The 17700-nt window shown below is 36.6% G+C and overlaps 1 protein-coding gene across 2 annotated transcripts in view; it reads right to left on the bottom strand.

Annotated features, from left to right (window-relative positions):
• Window positions 1-3486: 3486 nt before the first annotated feature.
• LOC126977919 (zinc finger protein 608-like) overlaps window positions 3487-17700 on the bottom strand; it is a 187433-nt gene continuing 173219 nt past the window's right edge. For both annotated transcript variants that reach the window (XM_050826607.1, XM_050826608.1), the window contains 7 exons: window positions 14733-15450; window positions 13093-13302; window positions 11617-11733; window positions 9986-10287; window positions 7224-7386; window positions 6412-6874; window positions 3487-6056 (listed from right to left, as the gene is read on the bottom strand). In XM_050826607.1, the coding sequence (XP_050682564.1) occupies window positions 5995-6056; window positions 6412-6874; window positions 7224-7386; window positions 9986-10287; window positions 11617-11733; window positions 13093-13302; window positions 14733-15450 (2035 nt within the window). In that variant the 3' untranslated portion in view covers window positions 3487-5994. The remainder of the gene's footprint in view (window positions 6057-6411; window positions 6875-7223; window positions 7387-9985; window positions 10288-11616; window positions 11734-13092; window positions 13303-14732; window positions 15451-17700) is intronic.

The raw sequence follows: 17700 nt of genomic DNA, 5'->3' as shown, positions 1-17700 counted from the left end.
ATGTGTATTAATATAAAATTTGTTCATAAATACTTCAATAATTTTTTCTTTATAAGTTATTTAAAGATTCATTTTTTAAACTGTTACAAAATCTTCGCATTATAAAGTTGGAAATTGGACGCCATTGTTCAGGCATATGAGGCGTAAAAGTATGACTTAAGCGATTTTTTTTTACAAAAACTGTACACTAATAATTGTTAATTGCTTTGCTCTATGACGTCATATCACTACTTCCAAGCGTGCGAAAATGTAAGACGCTTAGTGTCGTTGAGATATTTGTAACAATTTTATTTCAATTCTTTGTTATTATTTAACGTTTGACGTTTAATGTATTTTATATTATTTTATAGTAACTTTGTAATGTTCGATATATATTTATACTTTGATGGTATTACTCATTTAAAACGGTCTAGTGGACAGTCTCGTACTTTTCAATATACATATTTATTTTTGCCTGACACGTTCCTAGCACTGTCGTGGTATGATACGGTGCAGTGAGCAAACTCCTTTAGAGATGGCAAACTATTAGTTGTGGTTTTTATATAATTTGATGGACATGTAATATATATTATGTAACCTAATTTAAGCATATTATGATGTGGTTGAATAACTTTGTTTATTCATTATAAATTGACTGATTAGTTTTAATACTATTTGTACATATATATATTTGTATATTAAGATATAACTTAGTAATGTTAAGTCTGTGGCAGTATTATGTCGATACTTTTAAGTCTTATCTTAAAATAGTTTTAAGATGTGTTTTCACTTATATGCACCAGAGGGCCCTTCCGCTGTTCGATAAATCGAATTTTATATAAATATCAATCACAAATATCTTTCCAGTTTAAGTATCATTTAAACCTTGCAACTTAACAATATTTCATTTAACTGAAAAATGAAAAGTGAAGTTAAGAATTTAAAGACAGACAATCGCTCATGATAAAACAAACTTTTATTTGGATGTTAATCTTTAGATCAATTTATACGTGTAGATTGACAGTGACAGCTACGAAAACGTCAACAAAAAAAATTTAAAATTGACACTTAACCTCTATTTTTAACAATGCACGCGCATTCACACAAATTAACATACAAATCGCTAGTGTAAAACGTGGCTTGTCACGCACACTAAAGTAATAAACCTGACCTGTTTTCATCGGTTGTCTAGCAGCAAGAGGGTTTTATCTAGACGTGTAAATTAATAATACGTATTAATTTCTGCCGTGAAGCAGTAATGTGTAAGAATTAATATATTTCGGTGTGAAGGGCGCCATAGCTAGTGAAATTACTGGGCAAATGAGATCTAACATCTTATGTCTCAAGGTGACCAGCGCATTTGTAGTGCCGCTACGAATCCTGAGCGGCACTGCATTGTAATGAGCAGGGCGTATCAATTACCATCAGCTGAACGTCCTGCTCGTCTCGTCCCTTATTATACATTATTTATATATAGATTAAATGGATTGTCACCTCTCGTGCTAAAAGTGTAATCAATCTCACCGCACATAACATAATATTGTGTTAATCTGTTCCGTACCTTATATACTAAACATAACCAAAGATTTGTTCGCATCGACTGAATAGAAAATGCGTTAGCGAGTAACCGCGACTACGATAAACTATTTATAACATTACTGCTCTAGTGTATCTCGGGTGTGTTGAATATTCAAATAATTGATATGAAATTATTTAAATATAAACCGTGCGACTTAACCGTGCACCTCGTTCTGTGACGTAACTTTGACGGTACGGTCTGCACAAAAATTAGTCAACACTTGACAACTTTGTCAATGTCAATACAACAGCTATTGTTTGTTATCCATAAAGTATTAAAATACCTTGATTGAAAAAAAAAAACAAAACGTCGTACAAATAAAAATGAAGCTATTTTTTAAATTCGCACCTTATGTATTCTTAGTGAAACTGTAATAATTTACTGAAGTCTCAGCTATAAACAAAACATAATTCTATTCGTAATGACTACCTTTGTCTATAATGTGGGCCTTTTATCGATTTACCCGCTATTTAAATGGGAAATTTGGCGGTGCATATTCTAGAGATTTCTTTAGCAACTGAATGTCGGCATCTCATTTATGACATGTCAAACACAACAATATCCGTTAATTTATCGCCTTTTTAAGCTCAACCTAATCTAAAAATAATAATATTAATAGTTGGGCACGTCGTCTTTTTAACCCTCAATGAAATTATTCTTTCTCTTTGTTCTTTATCTTGGACTACAAAAAATACTCTCTATCTGACAGTAAGAAAGAAATCGAATCCGGCATCGCGCACAAAATTTAGTATGATCAAAAATTTGTGTGCAAGTTTCGCGCTTGTAATGTACAGTTGCTGTCGGTACAAGTGCAAAGTTAAGTCGCACGCGTAATGTTAGCCCGATACTGTTTAATAATTGAACGATATAGCTTTTTTGAAATAACTGCGTTTGAAATTAATGTTTTTCTTGTTTCATATTTACATAAAGGACGTGAGTCAATACAATATATTTACGATTTACTAAAGCCTGTATTCCGGTATTCTATATTTAAATACGTTTTATACTGAAATTATAACCAAGTAGAACCCCACAAATCTGAAAAACACAAAGTAGAACCTGAAATAGGTACATATAGTATCGATAATAGAGAGTAGTATAATTTTTCCTGTAATTTGTCAGCAAAATATTGCTATTTGAGTCCCCTGATCGTATCTATGAGATAAGAGTCGAATCTATCATTCAGATAACTTATCTGCAAACGTTTTTGATACATTATTTATTTACTGGATATTATATCGCGATAAACTTTTAGAAATGAATGTTTGTATGTGAATTTCATGCAAAACGAAATGAAAATATTTATACAATTTCTTAATACTTAAGATCTCTCATACGTACCTTTAAATTTGTAATATTTGTGATAGTTTCGAGTGATTAAACCAAACCAATTAATTAATTAGACAAATTTATGATAACTCATTGATTTTAATTTATGTATTTAATAATTTTAATACTTTTTTAAAATAAATTGACTGTAATTCATCTCATAATAATATTGTTATTAATATTTTAGTCTTAAGCTTTAATTTATTTTGTATGTCCTTAATATTATTCTGTAAAGTTACCCATTTTTATGACACCCTGTTTTTTTTCTGATTACATATAAATTCTACGTTTTCTACTTTTTTTATTCTATTTATATATATGGCTGCGTTTCATAACAAAGCGGTATAACTTTCAATACTTTTAATTTAATATTTGTAATTTTATTAATGCACATATTAAGTGAATTTAATAAGAGTACATTAGTACCTAGTCAAAATGTTAGGCACATTGTTTGTTTCACATTTAACATACTTTAAAAATAAATCAACAGATAATTGTATGTATGTAAGTATAAAACAAATGTACTAATTATTAAAAATACATAATTATAATTGAACGGCAAAGTATTATACACCATAAGGATGATGAAATAAAACACATTATAAGAAATAATTTATCTTTATTCCTTTTTTAACGTCTCCAATTTCTTTTCTAAGAAAATTAAAGTTCGCATTAGTTACATCAAAAAAAATACACATGTATATTCGATACTATTATTACAACGCCGCGGTGTTTTTGACACTGGTATAAAATGAAAATATAAGCAGACTCGCCCGATCGTTCACAATTCAGTCTAGGCTAAAGTATAGGGTGCACTGCGCTACACGAGATCAAGTTTATTTACACATCAACATTCATACAACAGTGCTGTACATACACAATTTAAATAGAACAGTTCTAAGTAGAGCTTAAGCGATCAAACTTTAACAATAAAACATAATCTCCGATCGCCTTTAATCATTATTAGGCCTCTGGTGTGGAAACAATAACTTGGATAAGAGTCAACTTGAATTTTTCTTATATTTTTACTTTACAGTTTGATGAATATTAAAATTCTACCCCACAATCGCATTAAAATGCTTCTTACACCAGTTTTATTACACTCTTATAAAATTAACCAGACCAGATATTTCTATACAAAGTTAATTCCATTAGCATCCATCGGGAGCTATGTATTGTAAAGTGTTCATACAAACATAAATAACTCCAGAGCCAACATATAAGAAGCACTGATATAACAATAAATACAAAACGAAGGGCAACTTCTGTAAAGTCACACATAAATGCAATCAAAGGTTTGTGTCATATTTCAGAATAATACTCGCAGTGATTATCAAAGATTTTTGACATTCGAGCAAAGTTTAAATTGAAAGATGCTCATTGCAGACATACAACAAAGTGATGATTTTAATATACAAGTAATCTTTCATATTAATTATTTAACATATTTGAGGCTTTATAGGATATATAGCGATTTTCAGAAATATTTGATATGTAAATTATGTTACACATTTTAAATACATTGGATGAAAAGTTTTAATCCTGAATTGCTTTATTGGTAATAAATAATAATGTAATTGGTAATTGATATAATAATTAGACATTAAAAATATTAATGTCTAATTATTAAAGTTGAAAATATCCTTATATTACGTTTTGTTGTTTGCTCTGGTTAAAATAAATTATATTAACATAGATATTACTATAATAGATCACAATTCTGTAATGATCTAAGGAGGTATTTTTCTATTATTATATTATTCATTGAATCAGATATCTCCCCACAAATCTCAAGTATTCTCTCAAGGATCTCAATCAAATATTTGGAATTAACAATCATTTATCTATCAATGAGAAATCTCCTCAGAAATAGTTACAATTCTCTATAAAACCGCGCATATACTTGATAAGTAATTAAACTATAAACAATCAGATTTGAGCGAGCCCCAGCAAACAAAACCAACCAGAGAGCATTTTGGCAGTATTTAAAATTTATTTATTATAATATATGGCAATAGCTTTCTATGAGGGTCTTCTTCTATCAACTGGAAGACTAGTCTGTATAGATTATGCTCCAGTTTCTAGTTATATATTTATGTATATATTAATTAATGACAATGAAATTTTTTCGAAAACGAAAAACAATACTATTGTATGTTTTGAACTATAACTGTTTTATTATTAGATTATTATGAGTTCAAGATTCTGGAGCATTAAAACATAAATTAGACTTAGGTCATTTATATACCTAGATAGACAATGACAGCTGTGAAAACTTCAAAAAAATTGAGTTTAGAATTAACCCCTATTTTGAGGAAATCATGCACAGTGACACACAAATCGCGAGTTTAAGACGTAGCTTGTCACACACAGTAAATAAATATTCCTGGCCTGTTTTTATCGGTTGTGTGACAGCAAGAGACTCTATCTAGACGTATAAATTATCTAAGGTATTAGACTAACACATCACTGAAGGATATCTATGGTGCATGACAATAGAAACAATCCCTTGCTTAAGAAAATCGAGCTATGTCGTCCTTTACAATATATTATAAGCCAGACATACATGACGCATAGCGAACACTCCACATTTCTATAGGATTCTCTACGATACAATATAAATATCTCACGACTCACATAGTAAGATTTGTGCATGCTACGACTCATCATCACATTAACTCCTTACACTACCAACTAAATATTAATTAGAAACTATACGATCGCATTTGCTTGTGGAATGCTCATAGACCTTGACGGGGCTTCAATGTTCAGTTCAACGCCCCATACAATTCGATGTAGCTTTATACATTACACTGAACACTTTTACATATACTAATACTACTATATACAGCCAGTTTGTGCCTCCACTAGGGTATGAGAGAGCGACAGAGTCTGGTTTATCGTTTCTCTATTCACACAGTCAACAATCAACATCGGGGTAACTTCAGTTCGGGAACACTAAGTCTTCATACACAACACAACACTAGGATCACAATACAACTTGTCCACTGTCAATCACAGTTCACTTGTCCATTTCACTATCACTTTCACATAGTTCACTTAGTCTTCACCATTTGGTTAGAGTCCTTATTTAAATTGTCCTTGTCTCATTTGGGTGGAGTCGGGAACGAATTGACGACCGCCTGCGTGCTCGCCAGCACTGCAGCCGCTGCAATCAGTTCGCATTTAATTGTCATTCACGGGTCAATCATCTTTCATCCCGAATGTGTATGGCGTCTCATTATAGTCTTGCGGAACATTGCCGCTCATTAAACCTTAGCGGAACTTGGCCGCTTGTCAGCCGAATGCTATCGGGCGCCTGCAACCAACAACACCATATATTAGAAGAGCGAGCGCTGCCGACTGACGCATTCGGGGGAAAAGATGATTGAAATAAGGGGAAATGATTCCCATATGAAATATATTTAACTCGAGAGATTACTCTGTTATGATACTTGTCTTGAATTTACCACTGTCTAAGTGCATACATTAAGTCATAAAGTTTCAGTCTCTTCATTATTTACCTGGATAGGGGGGCGGGTAGAGCGGGTATCCGAGCCCCACGTGCGTGTGATGGTGTGTATGCACGTGACGTTGGGGGGGCGGCGACCGCGGGGACTCCTTGGGGGGCTCCGGCCGGGGGGGCTTGCCTTGCGGCGACTTCGCATGTTCCTGTAGCTCGTGTATCTTGTGGGGGGCGCTGTGCGGCGGCCCGTACGCGTATTGCCCCCCGTGGCCCGGCATCAAGTCCAGCTTCCCCTGTGCTCCTGGTCGCGATAGATCCTCGGGCGCGTGGTACCTCGGCACAGTCCAGCCGCCCCCGAAGCCCCCCACAAGCATGGGGCTCAGGGGGGCTCTGTACACGGGGTCGAAGGGTAGGCCGCCATAGTGCGGGGGCTGCATGTAGGGGGGCAGGTAGTACTGCGAGGTGGGCGGGGGCGGCGGCCCCTGCGTCTCTGTCGTTGGTTTTTGACCTTCTTGCTTGACCTGTATATAAATAAAATTGTCATAGTGTTATGAAGTAAAATGCAGTGTTTTAAATGAAATAACATTTTCAAAGGTCACGATTTATTTTTGTGCAATAAATAATATATCCATCGGCCGCTCATTCAAATGCGGCTCGAAGGACCACGATATACGTGGTTCGTAAATTAAACTAGTCTTATAAACAATTGTATTACTGTACTAACACTAAAGGTTAAGGTTATGAGCATACCCAAGTCAATTAATTGATACTCGAACGTAAACTAGGGAAAATGTGGAAGGCGCCCGCTGAACCTTCGACGGGTCGGAACGCGCTGTGCGATTTGTTTATATTTGGCAATGTATAATTTACCTTAACTTCTTCCTTTGGTTTGTCGTCTTTATCCTTCTGTGGTTTGTGAGCCGGTTGGGGCTGAGGCCTGGCTCCGGGGGGCAGAACACCTGAGTTAAGCGGGACTCCGGGGGGCTTCCCGTCACTGCCTTCTTTTCGCCGCTGCTCTAAACTCATGTAGTACCTGAAATATTTTATTAATTTTATCAACTGAACAAAAATAAATGGTTTACGATTAATACATTTTAAATATATTGTCTCTGGCGCTCTTATTTTTTAAGGAGATATAAAAGCTCATGTGCCTTAATAGTAGTATTGTAACAGAAACTGATTTTTACTATCACTAATTCAAAAATTGATATACATCCTAAGTATTGTTCTTACATCTTGACGGTTCTATGCTGTTGCTATCTCTTTATTTATTTATGTATTTATATACATAAATAAATAAAGTTACACACACATTTACATCAGAATAGCATTTTCTACAATGTTTGTCCCGGCTAATCTCTGAAATGGCTGGACCGTTTTTGACGCGACTTTTATTGGCAGGTAGCTGATGTAATAAGGAGTAACTTAGGCTACGTTTATTTTAGAAAAAAATCTTTTATTTCAGAAAAATTAAGTGATGTCTAAGAAAACCTCTGTTACTCTAAAAATAATTTATATGGCAAAACAACGCTTTCCGGGTCAGCTGGTAACGCAATAAAAGTGCTATTTAACATACCTACCGTAAGAAACCTAGTGTTTTGACACTAATTACCATACAATTATATGTCGAATGCAATTAAACCGAACGAAATGATTATGTCGCAACATTAAATTACTTGCATAATATGCCAATAATTATTATTGCACGCATGAAAATTACTTATACACTAATTGCAAGTACAAACATTTTAATAACAGTACAAAATATCACGTATTTAATATTTCTTAAATAATTTGCATATTGTTGAACTGTGTGTTAGCTACTGCTCGCTACACAAGATAACGTGATTTCACGAATCTCTAATACTTAGTCTTACTTAGTTAGTATGTCATAGAATACATTTTGACGATATACCTTAGAAAAACTTAATCGGCCTTACAAATAAACTTGGTATAAAGTTATAACTGATGATAAACAAAGAAAATGCAAAATGTTTACAATATCGTTGACAACACTGTCAATACAATGACAATTCTGAAGTTTTCCGAATGACAAGCTGCCTTGCAAATAAACGCCAAAAAAACCATTCGTAAGCAAAATGTCTATTTGTAAACATTTTACATATTCTTGTTTTATGCTTGGGTATGAGTTTTTCTATCCAAATACTCAATTTAGATATCTTTAGTTACTATTTCAACATTATAAATATTACTAGCTGACCCGCCAGACATTGTTTTGTACATCTATATATATATAAAAGAGAATATATCATAGGCACATAAGTGAATTTGCCAGAAACTGCCATAACCATAATGTTAACACCAGGAACAGACATAAACTTATAATGCCTACTACTCGACTAAGTCGAGTTAGTAAGTCTTTTGTGGAGCGCTGTATATGCTTTTACAACAGGATCCCAAAAAAATGTTCAAAACAAAAGTATTACGTTATTCAAAAGAATTGTTAAAAAACGTTTGTGTGGTACGGTTACTATAACATAAATGACTTTCTCAATGATACCACAGATTGAGAATGGAGCGACCGCCCTCAGGCTATTAAATAATAAGTTTAATTGTTATAATGTTACTTAAATTGTAAAACATATTTTTGATAAAAAAAAGCCCGCTGAGTTTGTTGCGCCCATTCTTCTCAGGCCTGAGGCATTCATTTTGGAATGGGTGTTAGTTTTTTGACTTTCAATAAGTGACTTCACATCCTGTTTTGAATAAAAATATTCCCTAATAACTCCTAAACTATTCGACCAATCTCAATGAAATCTTTTGTAATAGATTCGTTGAAGCTCAAGGAAGGTTTACATATATAATTTATATGACAAAACAACGTTTGCCAGGTCAGCTAGTAATATATATAAAATCCTGTTTTGTATGAATTTGTCAATAATATTTCATAACATCAAGAATAATTTCTTAAAATATGCTCCCTGTTGTTATAATGAAATTGTTTCACAGTAGAACCAATCAATAAATTCTCTCATAGAAAATATGTCCATACATAACAAATATTGGAAATAAAAATAATTATAGGTCCCAAATCGAAATAAAAACAATCCTATCTCTCAAATTGGACTAAACTGCACTCCATGAAGTAATCCCCATTAAAATTCGTTCATTAGTTTAGGAGTTCACTGGAAACAAATATCAGGACACTGGATTTATATATATTAAGATATTCGGACTATAACAAGGTGCAATGACGTTTCATAAAAACTTCCCTAATAACTTAGAGACGATCACGACTATACTAAAAAGCCGAATTCACGATTTAGCCGTCTCTGAGATAAAGGTGCTCAAACAAAATTCAAGCCGACAAAAGTGTCTAAATATCACAATCAACACGATTCCTAAACGAGTCACATAGAATCATGACTGAATTCCTTTTAGCGAGAATATTGATACAGAAACGCTGCTGAGATTCAAATTTAAAATTAAATTAAATTTGAATCTCAGCAGCGTTGCCGCCTTGTAAGGGTACGCGCTGTTATTTGAATACAATTATGTCGCATCGACCTGGGACCACAAAAGGTCATTCCACAATTTGGTTGAACAAGAAGAAAGTTTCTTAAAAATTTATACACCCAAGTAAAACAACACGTTTGTGTATAATACAGTACCTCCTCAATTCTTCTTCCCTGGTATGCGGTGGCCTCTGAAACGCATAAGAGCCCATCTGCGCCTTCATCTCGATGCTCTCCTTCAGGATCTGGTGAGTGTCGTTGGGGCGGGGCTCCTTGCCATCGGGGCGCTGCTTCTTGTCATCAAGGTGGCTGGGGTTCTTGGAGCGCTCCAGGTCTTTAGGTTTGTCTTCTGCGGGCGCCGGCCCACTCTCCACGTTGTACGGAAAGTTGGGCACATAGTTGTACGGGTAGAAGTGCTGGGGGAGGACTTTCTGTGGACCGCTCTCTTGTTTCACGTCCTGGAATATTTCATTGTTCAGTTAGTGATAGGTTCGCATCTAGTCTGTACTAAGATCCATATTTCCGAAGGCGTCTAACATAGTGTAACTTTGATGACTTACGGCCATTCCCAATATACTATCTACAGATAGAAATAAATTATTGTCAGTAATTAGCTGTCAATAATCTGAAGCTGTCCCAATATCCTGATAAGTCATTCTTATCGCCTTAAATTGGGAAGCGTGAATTGCAATTAATATACAAACTACTATCGCTGGTAAGCTATACGTCGTCGCATTGACAGACAGCGTGCACGGATAAGGTGAGTTACCGTCGATAAGTTTATTGGGACAGAAAATTGAACGATAGTAAAGATTTTTATCTCAAGTAGGCCACAACCTAAGATAGACTGAATATTGGGAACGGCCGTTAATGTTAATGTAAAGTTAATGTTATGGGTACTTATACTACAATAGATTGGGGGGAAAGTCTTTTCGCGAAAGAATATATAAACTTGTAATAAAATCTCTCTGGCTTAAATGTAACGAGTAACGTTACACTCTTTGCATTACTCTTGGCGGCGTCGCGGGGTGGATTGACTTTTCTAAATATGTCACGGGAAGCGATGGCCTCATGCGTAGGTCGTTGCGAGTGGTAGCAATCATTTAACGCGCATATATTCAAATAATACCTTTATTTGTGTAAAGTGTATGCGGATTAATCTACTGCATTTACTTTAGGTACTCGATAATTAATTAGCTGTCAATAATCTGAAGCTGTCCCAATATCCTGATAAGTCATTCTTATCGCCTTAAATTGGGAAGCGTGAATTGCAATTAATATACAAACTACTATCGCTGGTAAGCTATACGTCGTCGCATTGACAGACAGCGTGCACGGATAAGGTGAGTTACCGTCGATAAGTTTATTGGGACAGAAAATTGAACGATAGTAAAGATTTTTATCTCAAGTAGGCCACAACCTAAGATAGACTGAATATTGGGAACGGCCGTTAATGTTAATGTAAAGTTAATGTTATGGGTACTTATACTACAATAGATTGGGGGGAAAGTCTTTTCGCGAAAGAATATATAAACTTGTAATAAAATCTCTCTGGCTAGTTTTTATTAGTCTTTTTGTTTTCCTATCCATCAAAATAAGTGAATTTAGATTCATTTAGACATATTTTAAGATTTAATCTGATGCAATAACAGTCAGTAAGTAAAAGTAGTAGAAAGTTAGATTCAGCGTTTTCAATCGGGGAATATTGATATCAAAGGTCTGGTTACCCTGTCACGGATAAATTGGACACAATTTTTGTAAATTGTGGTCGTCCTTTTTAAGCTTACCTTTAGATCGGTCTTGGCGTCTCCCTTGCCGAGGTCCTCCTTACCCTTGTCAGGGGCAGTGGATGGTGGCGCAGCCGACTGGTGGCTCGTGGGCAGAAATGGTGGCTGGCCGTAGTACTGTCGATGTACGTTAATACATTAAATGTATGGAGACAAGCACCGGCCTACAATGTACGGAACATACCCCGGACTGGGAGGCATCTTAGCGCAGGATGCGGTTTTTTTTATGTAAATAAGGGACGAGACGAGCAGGACGTTCAGCTGATTGATACGCCCTGCCCATTACAATGCAGTGCCGCTCAGAATTATTGAAATACCCAAAAATTCTGAGCGGCAATACAACTGCGCTCGTTCCCTTGAGACATAAGATGATGAATGCTTACACATTACTGTTTCACGGCAGAAATATGCGCCGTTGTGGTACCCATAATCTAGCCGGCATCCTGTGCAAAGGAGCCTCCCACTGGTATATGGGTAGTAATGTGAAAGTACTATTTAGGTTTCCGTTGGAAGAGCAACGTCGCTTCTCTAATTACTGGTCTACATAGACATCACACGAGCACAATCGCGGTGACACTCAGGATTATTGATTTTTAAAAATCCTGAGCGGGTACTGTATCGTAATGGACAGGTGTATGAATTATCACCAGGTGAACCTCTGACTCGACTAGCCACTTCTTTTTCATTAAAAAAAATCATTTATCACTATAATATAATAATCACTGCAGCCTATGTTAAATGTTAAAGATAGACAGGCACCACAACGCGTTTTTATGCTCAATGAGTGTTTTCGTAACGTAAATGTAACGAGTAACGTTACACTCTTTGCATTACTCTTGGCGGTGTCGCGGGGTGGATTGACTTTTCTAAATATGTCACGGGAAGCGATGGCCTCATGCGTAGGTCGTTGCGAGTGGTAGCAATCATTTAACGCGCATATATTCAAATAATACCTTTATTTGTGTAAAGTGTATGCGGATTAATCTACTGCATTTACTTTAGGTACTCGATAATTAGGATATTTTCTTTTTAAACCTGCCTTTTTTAAATATGTGATCTGTCTATCTACATGATATTGACTAAATTGTCCCCTTTATAAAGCCACAATCGAATATCGTCATCATCAGCCGGAAGACGTCCACTGCTGGACAAAGGCCTCCCCCAAAGGTCGCCATGACGATCGGTCCTGCGCTGCCCTCATCCAACCTATTCCAGCGATCTTGATCAGATAGTCGGTCCATCTTGTGGGGGGCCTACCAACACTGCGTCTTCCGGTACGTGGTCGCCATTCGAGGACTTACTGCCCCAACGGCTATCTGTCCGTCGCGCTATGTGCCCGCTGCCACTTCAGTTTCGCAACTACAAGGCTATGTCAGTGACTTTGGTTAGCCTACGGATCTCCTCATTTCTGATTCAATCTCGAAGGGAAACTCCCTTGCCCTCTGATATTAAATAGATAATTCGACTTTGACATACCTGATGATATACAGGGTAGGGCCTGTGCGCCGGGTCGGTGTCCGGGGCGCCCTCTGTCGGCGCCGCGTCGTCCGAGATGTCGGAGTACGCCGGTGAGCGCACGCCGGGCGTAGGCGAGCGTCTGGCGCGTCTCTTGCCCGGAGACTCGTCAGGGTTGGACTCCGTTGACTTGCGCTCTTCTGACGGCATCAACGCTGATCGCGGCTTCACCTGTGTACAACATCAGACTATCTCAATCGGAATATGTGCGGGGCGCGGGAACATACTAATCTAATACAATATAGTCTATTTCTTCAAAGTTAGTGGGAGGCTCCTTTGCACAGGATGCCGGCTAGATTATGGTTACCACAACGGCGCCTATTTCTACCGTGAACCAGTAATATGTACGCATTACTGTGTTTCGGTGTGAAGGGCGCCGTAGCTAGTGAAATTACTGGGCAAATGAGACTTAACATCATATGTCTCAAGGTGACGAGCGCAACTGTAGTGCCGCTCAGAATTTTTGGATTTTTCAAGTAGTGGGTAGGACGTATAAATTACCATCAGCTAAACGACCTACTCGTCTCGTCCCTTATTTAGATAAAAAAAAAACCACAGTGCCAGTGCCAACAGTAACGATACTTTACATTTTATATCTCAAAGTGACTTCAATCAATAATTCTGATCGTCACTCGAGCGTACCACTTACTATCTGGCCATTGTCTTGCTCGTAGCGTCACTGTCTCATAAAAAAAACTTGAATTTCGACTGATTTGTTGTTTTTTAATAAGAACCGAGTCCGTATATAAATAATAAACGACAAAACTAACATAAAGTAATTTAAATATAGTGATATTTATAAGAAGGCTTTTGAAGAGAACCGACTGACATTATAATAATGTAGAGGTTAGTGTTTGGTGACGTTATTAAGTAGGTATCTATATATAGCTATATAATCAAAGCTGTTTATCTGTGAGTGTGAATTAAAATGATACCGCTTTAAATATTATAATTTTGCACACTATTTATAAAATTGCCAAAACGTGTTTCTTAATATATTTATTGAGCTTACACCTGTGCAAATTATTGTTATTTTAGCTAAATAAAACTATTTTATAAAAAATATAGCTTAAGTAGGTAATCGGGCGCCAGAATACATCCACTCCCACTCAACACCTTAGGGAGGAGGAGATAAATGAAACACATGCATGGAATCATAAATCCATGATTCCATGTCAGGTGAAGCTGAGCCTTTTTCTTTTGCCTACATCGCGTAGCTTAATTATTCATTTTATTTTTATAATGTTTTGTATGGCAAAAAAGATTTTACCAGTGGGAGGCACCTTTGCACAGGATGCCGGCTAGATTATACGACAACGGCGCCTATTTCTGCAGTAATGTATAAGCATTACTGTTTCGGTCTGAAGTGCGCCGTAGCTAGTGAAATTACTGGGTAAATGAGACTTAACATTTTATGTCTCAAGGTGACGAGCGCAATTGTAGTGCCGCTAAGAATTTTTGGATTTTTCAAGATTCCTGAGCGGCACTGCATTGTAATGGACAGGGTGTATCAATTACCATCAGCTGAACGTTCTGCTCATCTCGCCCTTATTACCATAAAAAAGAATTGATTTATTTATTTAAGTATTAACGATGAGTACCTTGAAGGCGGTGGGGGTGACAGCGGGCAGCGTGTCAGGCGGCGGAGTGACAGCTGGCGGCGGTGTGACCGTCCTCTCCGCGGCGGGCGCGGGTTCCGGCATCGGCACGAATTCCTCGAACCTGGGTTGCGGAGGTGACTCTACCGCTTCCGGCTTCTCAGGCGACTTCTCTGGAGATTTATCACTCTTCTCTTCCGGAGACTTCGTTGGTGTTGGCGATTTGACTGGAGTGACCGGAGTGGGCGGCGCCGAAGGTGGCCCGGCCGGCGACGCTGGCTCCGGGACGGACTCCTCTTGCTCCGAACTGGATCCGTCTTTTTCTTCGTCGTCGGGAGTGCCGTGCGCGTGGGACCGGTGGTACTTCAGACCGTTCGCGTGCTTGTACTTCTTGGAACAGTTCGGCTCAGGGCATTCCAGGAGAACTGGATCTGGAGGCGGCGAAGACGGAGTAGGCGGAGGTCTTTTCGCTTTAGGAGTCGGCGGTCGTTCTTCGGCCTCTGAGTTCCGTTTCCGCTTAGAGTCAGGTCGAGGTGGAGTGAATGGTGTGGGTGACGGGAGTGCGCGGCGACCCTTCGCTCCACCGTTCCTCAGCTTGCTGTGCACGGAGGACCTGGTTTCAGTGAAGTTGGTCATGTCTGTGGGATTCGCGCCGCGGCCACGCTTCGCTCGACCTTTGGGGGTTCGGGAGTCTAACTCCTCGGTGGGGGAATCGCAGAATCTGTGAATAATAAATTATTTATTCATTGTATAATCGCCGAATAAGTTACAGTCCATCACTTTCTTCTAGAACAGAGTAGACCAATTATTATTTCTGATTTTTCAATTCTTTAAAATACAATCATAAACTGTCGTAGTCAGAAGTTTCAACTTGCTGCTAGACAACCAATGAAAACAGGCCAGGTTTATCACTTTAGTGTGCGTGACAAGCTACGTCTTACACTCGCGATTCGTATGTAACTTTGTATAAGTGTGCCTGCATTGCACAAAATAGAGGTTAACTGTAAACCTCAAGTTTTTTCGACGTTTTCACAGTCTTTCTAGACGTATTATTAATGATGTAACTTTCGTACATCTTATATCTTTAAGCGAGCAATTCTTGTATATATAATATAATCTGAATCTCGGAAACGGCTCCAACGATTTTCATAAAATTTAGCATACCAGGGATTTCGGGAGCGATAAATCGATCAAGCTAGGTTTCAATGAAAAACAAATGTAGTTTTATCCGTGTTTTAATGAGAAACAGCTACTACATTAGAATACAACGGCAAATTTCGCCACTATATACAAGACAATAATAGCTCAGATGGGACATTGGGTGATCAGGAAAGCAGAAGACCCCGGTTCAAATCCAGATGTCCTATTAGTTTATTTTGTTCAAGTTTTGTACATTCTTAAAAATCCGAGAAAAGCTCGGTCGTCCGGATTTTAATCATTAAATAGGCTCTCTAAAGCCTGTGTCTTTATCTATTAGTGAAAGATATCTGTTTATTTACAGATAAATACTTTTTGTATAGTAATATACATAAATGTATTAATGATTTCATTGAGATAGTCGCTTTATTAAAACGTACCTAATTCTTAACGTAAAACGGAACATAGAACACGGGTAATGTTATTTGCTCAATGCAGAAAGCTTGGGGAAATGCTCGTAAAGGAAAATTTATCTGAAGTTATTTCCCTGAAATGTCAGCGGGTGGGTACTCATATAATAGTTGATAATAGAACTTAGATCCGGTCTTTTACATACTTATTTATTTATTTATTTAATATTTTTAAGAAAGCCAACAGCTGGTTTTACATACATTAAAATAATTAACAAACATAATTCGTTCGAGCTAATAATAGTCTTCCACATTTACATAGGAACAAGTATAATATTATTATATCTAACATATTAATTACAAACAAACAATACAAGTACAATTAAAAATTATTAAATAAAACTTCATAAAATTATTAAATAAAATCATCTCGCACTCCTATCGCCAGTTAAAAGCATGATCAAAAAGGAGTAATTTCATTCCTAATGTTAATTTGTTAATCACTGCTAAATTGTTTTACCAAATGGGCTCTAATTGAATTAATACTGGAGTTAAAGAGATCAATATTATCCCTGTCACAAAAATGATTGTATGACTCCATAGCTCTTAAAATAAATGTGTTCCTTCTATAATTTGTACGACAGAATGGTACAGCAAAGATAGGCTGTTGTCTTAACATTCTACTAGGGATACATAGCATATCCAGTGATAATCTTTATATATATATAAATCCAATGTCCTGATGTTTGTTTCCAGTGAACTCCGCATTATAACATTCCCAATAAAATATGAAAGATTTAGTCTTATTAGAAAAAAGAAACTATGAATATTATTTTGATTTTGTTCAGAATTTGTCAGTAATTTTTGTTAAATATGTCATTTAAACGAATAAAACGGTTTTATGTCCTTTGAGGACAATTTGTCCCAGGTGTCCACAAAACTGGCCAAGGTACATAGGGGTATGTTATACCTTGGTCTTAAATCCCTTTTGTATGAAATATACATTTTTGATATTTTGGTGGTGAATACAAATCAAATAATTGACCTTTCCAAATATGCAAAAATAGTTTAAGCACTGTACTTCAAATAAAAAAGACGTGTGGTACTCGGGGACTGCCGCGGTAAAGCTATTGCATACCATTTTTTATCAATTTATGCAATTATAATTATTTATTTAAGCAGAATTTTTTATTTTGATAAAAGTAATTTAAAAAAAATCAAACGGGAAGTGAGTAAAATTTAAATTGCAAGATTTGATTACAGACAGACAACGGGACAGGTGAAACTAAATAAAAATGCTTGTCATAATAATAAAAATTAAAAAAAAATTAAAAAAATCATGATGTACCCCAGGCTTGAACCTGGGACCTTCTGCACAAAAAGCATACGTGATAACCGCTGTTCCACCGCATCTGTAATAACAG

This window comes from Leptidea sinapis, chromosome 46 (assembly GCF_905404315.1).
Source record: "Leptidea sinapis chromosome 46, ilLepSina1.1, whole genome shotgun sequence".
NCBI classification, from domain to species: domain Eukaryota; kingdom Metazoa; phylum Arthropoda; class Insecta; order Lepidoptera; family Pieridae; genus Leptidea; species Leptidea sinapis.
This window is presented reverse-complemented; position numbering and strand designations above follow the sequence as displayed.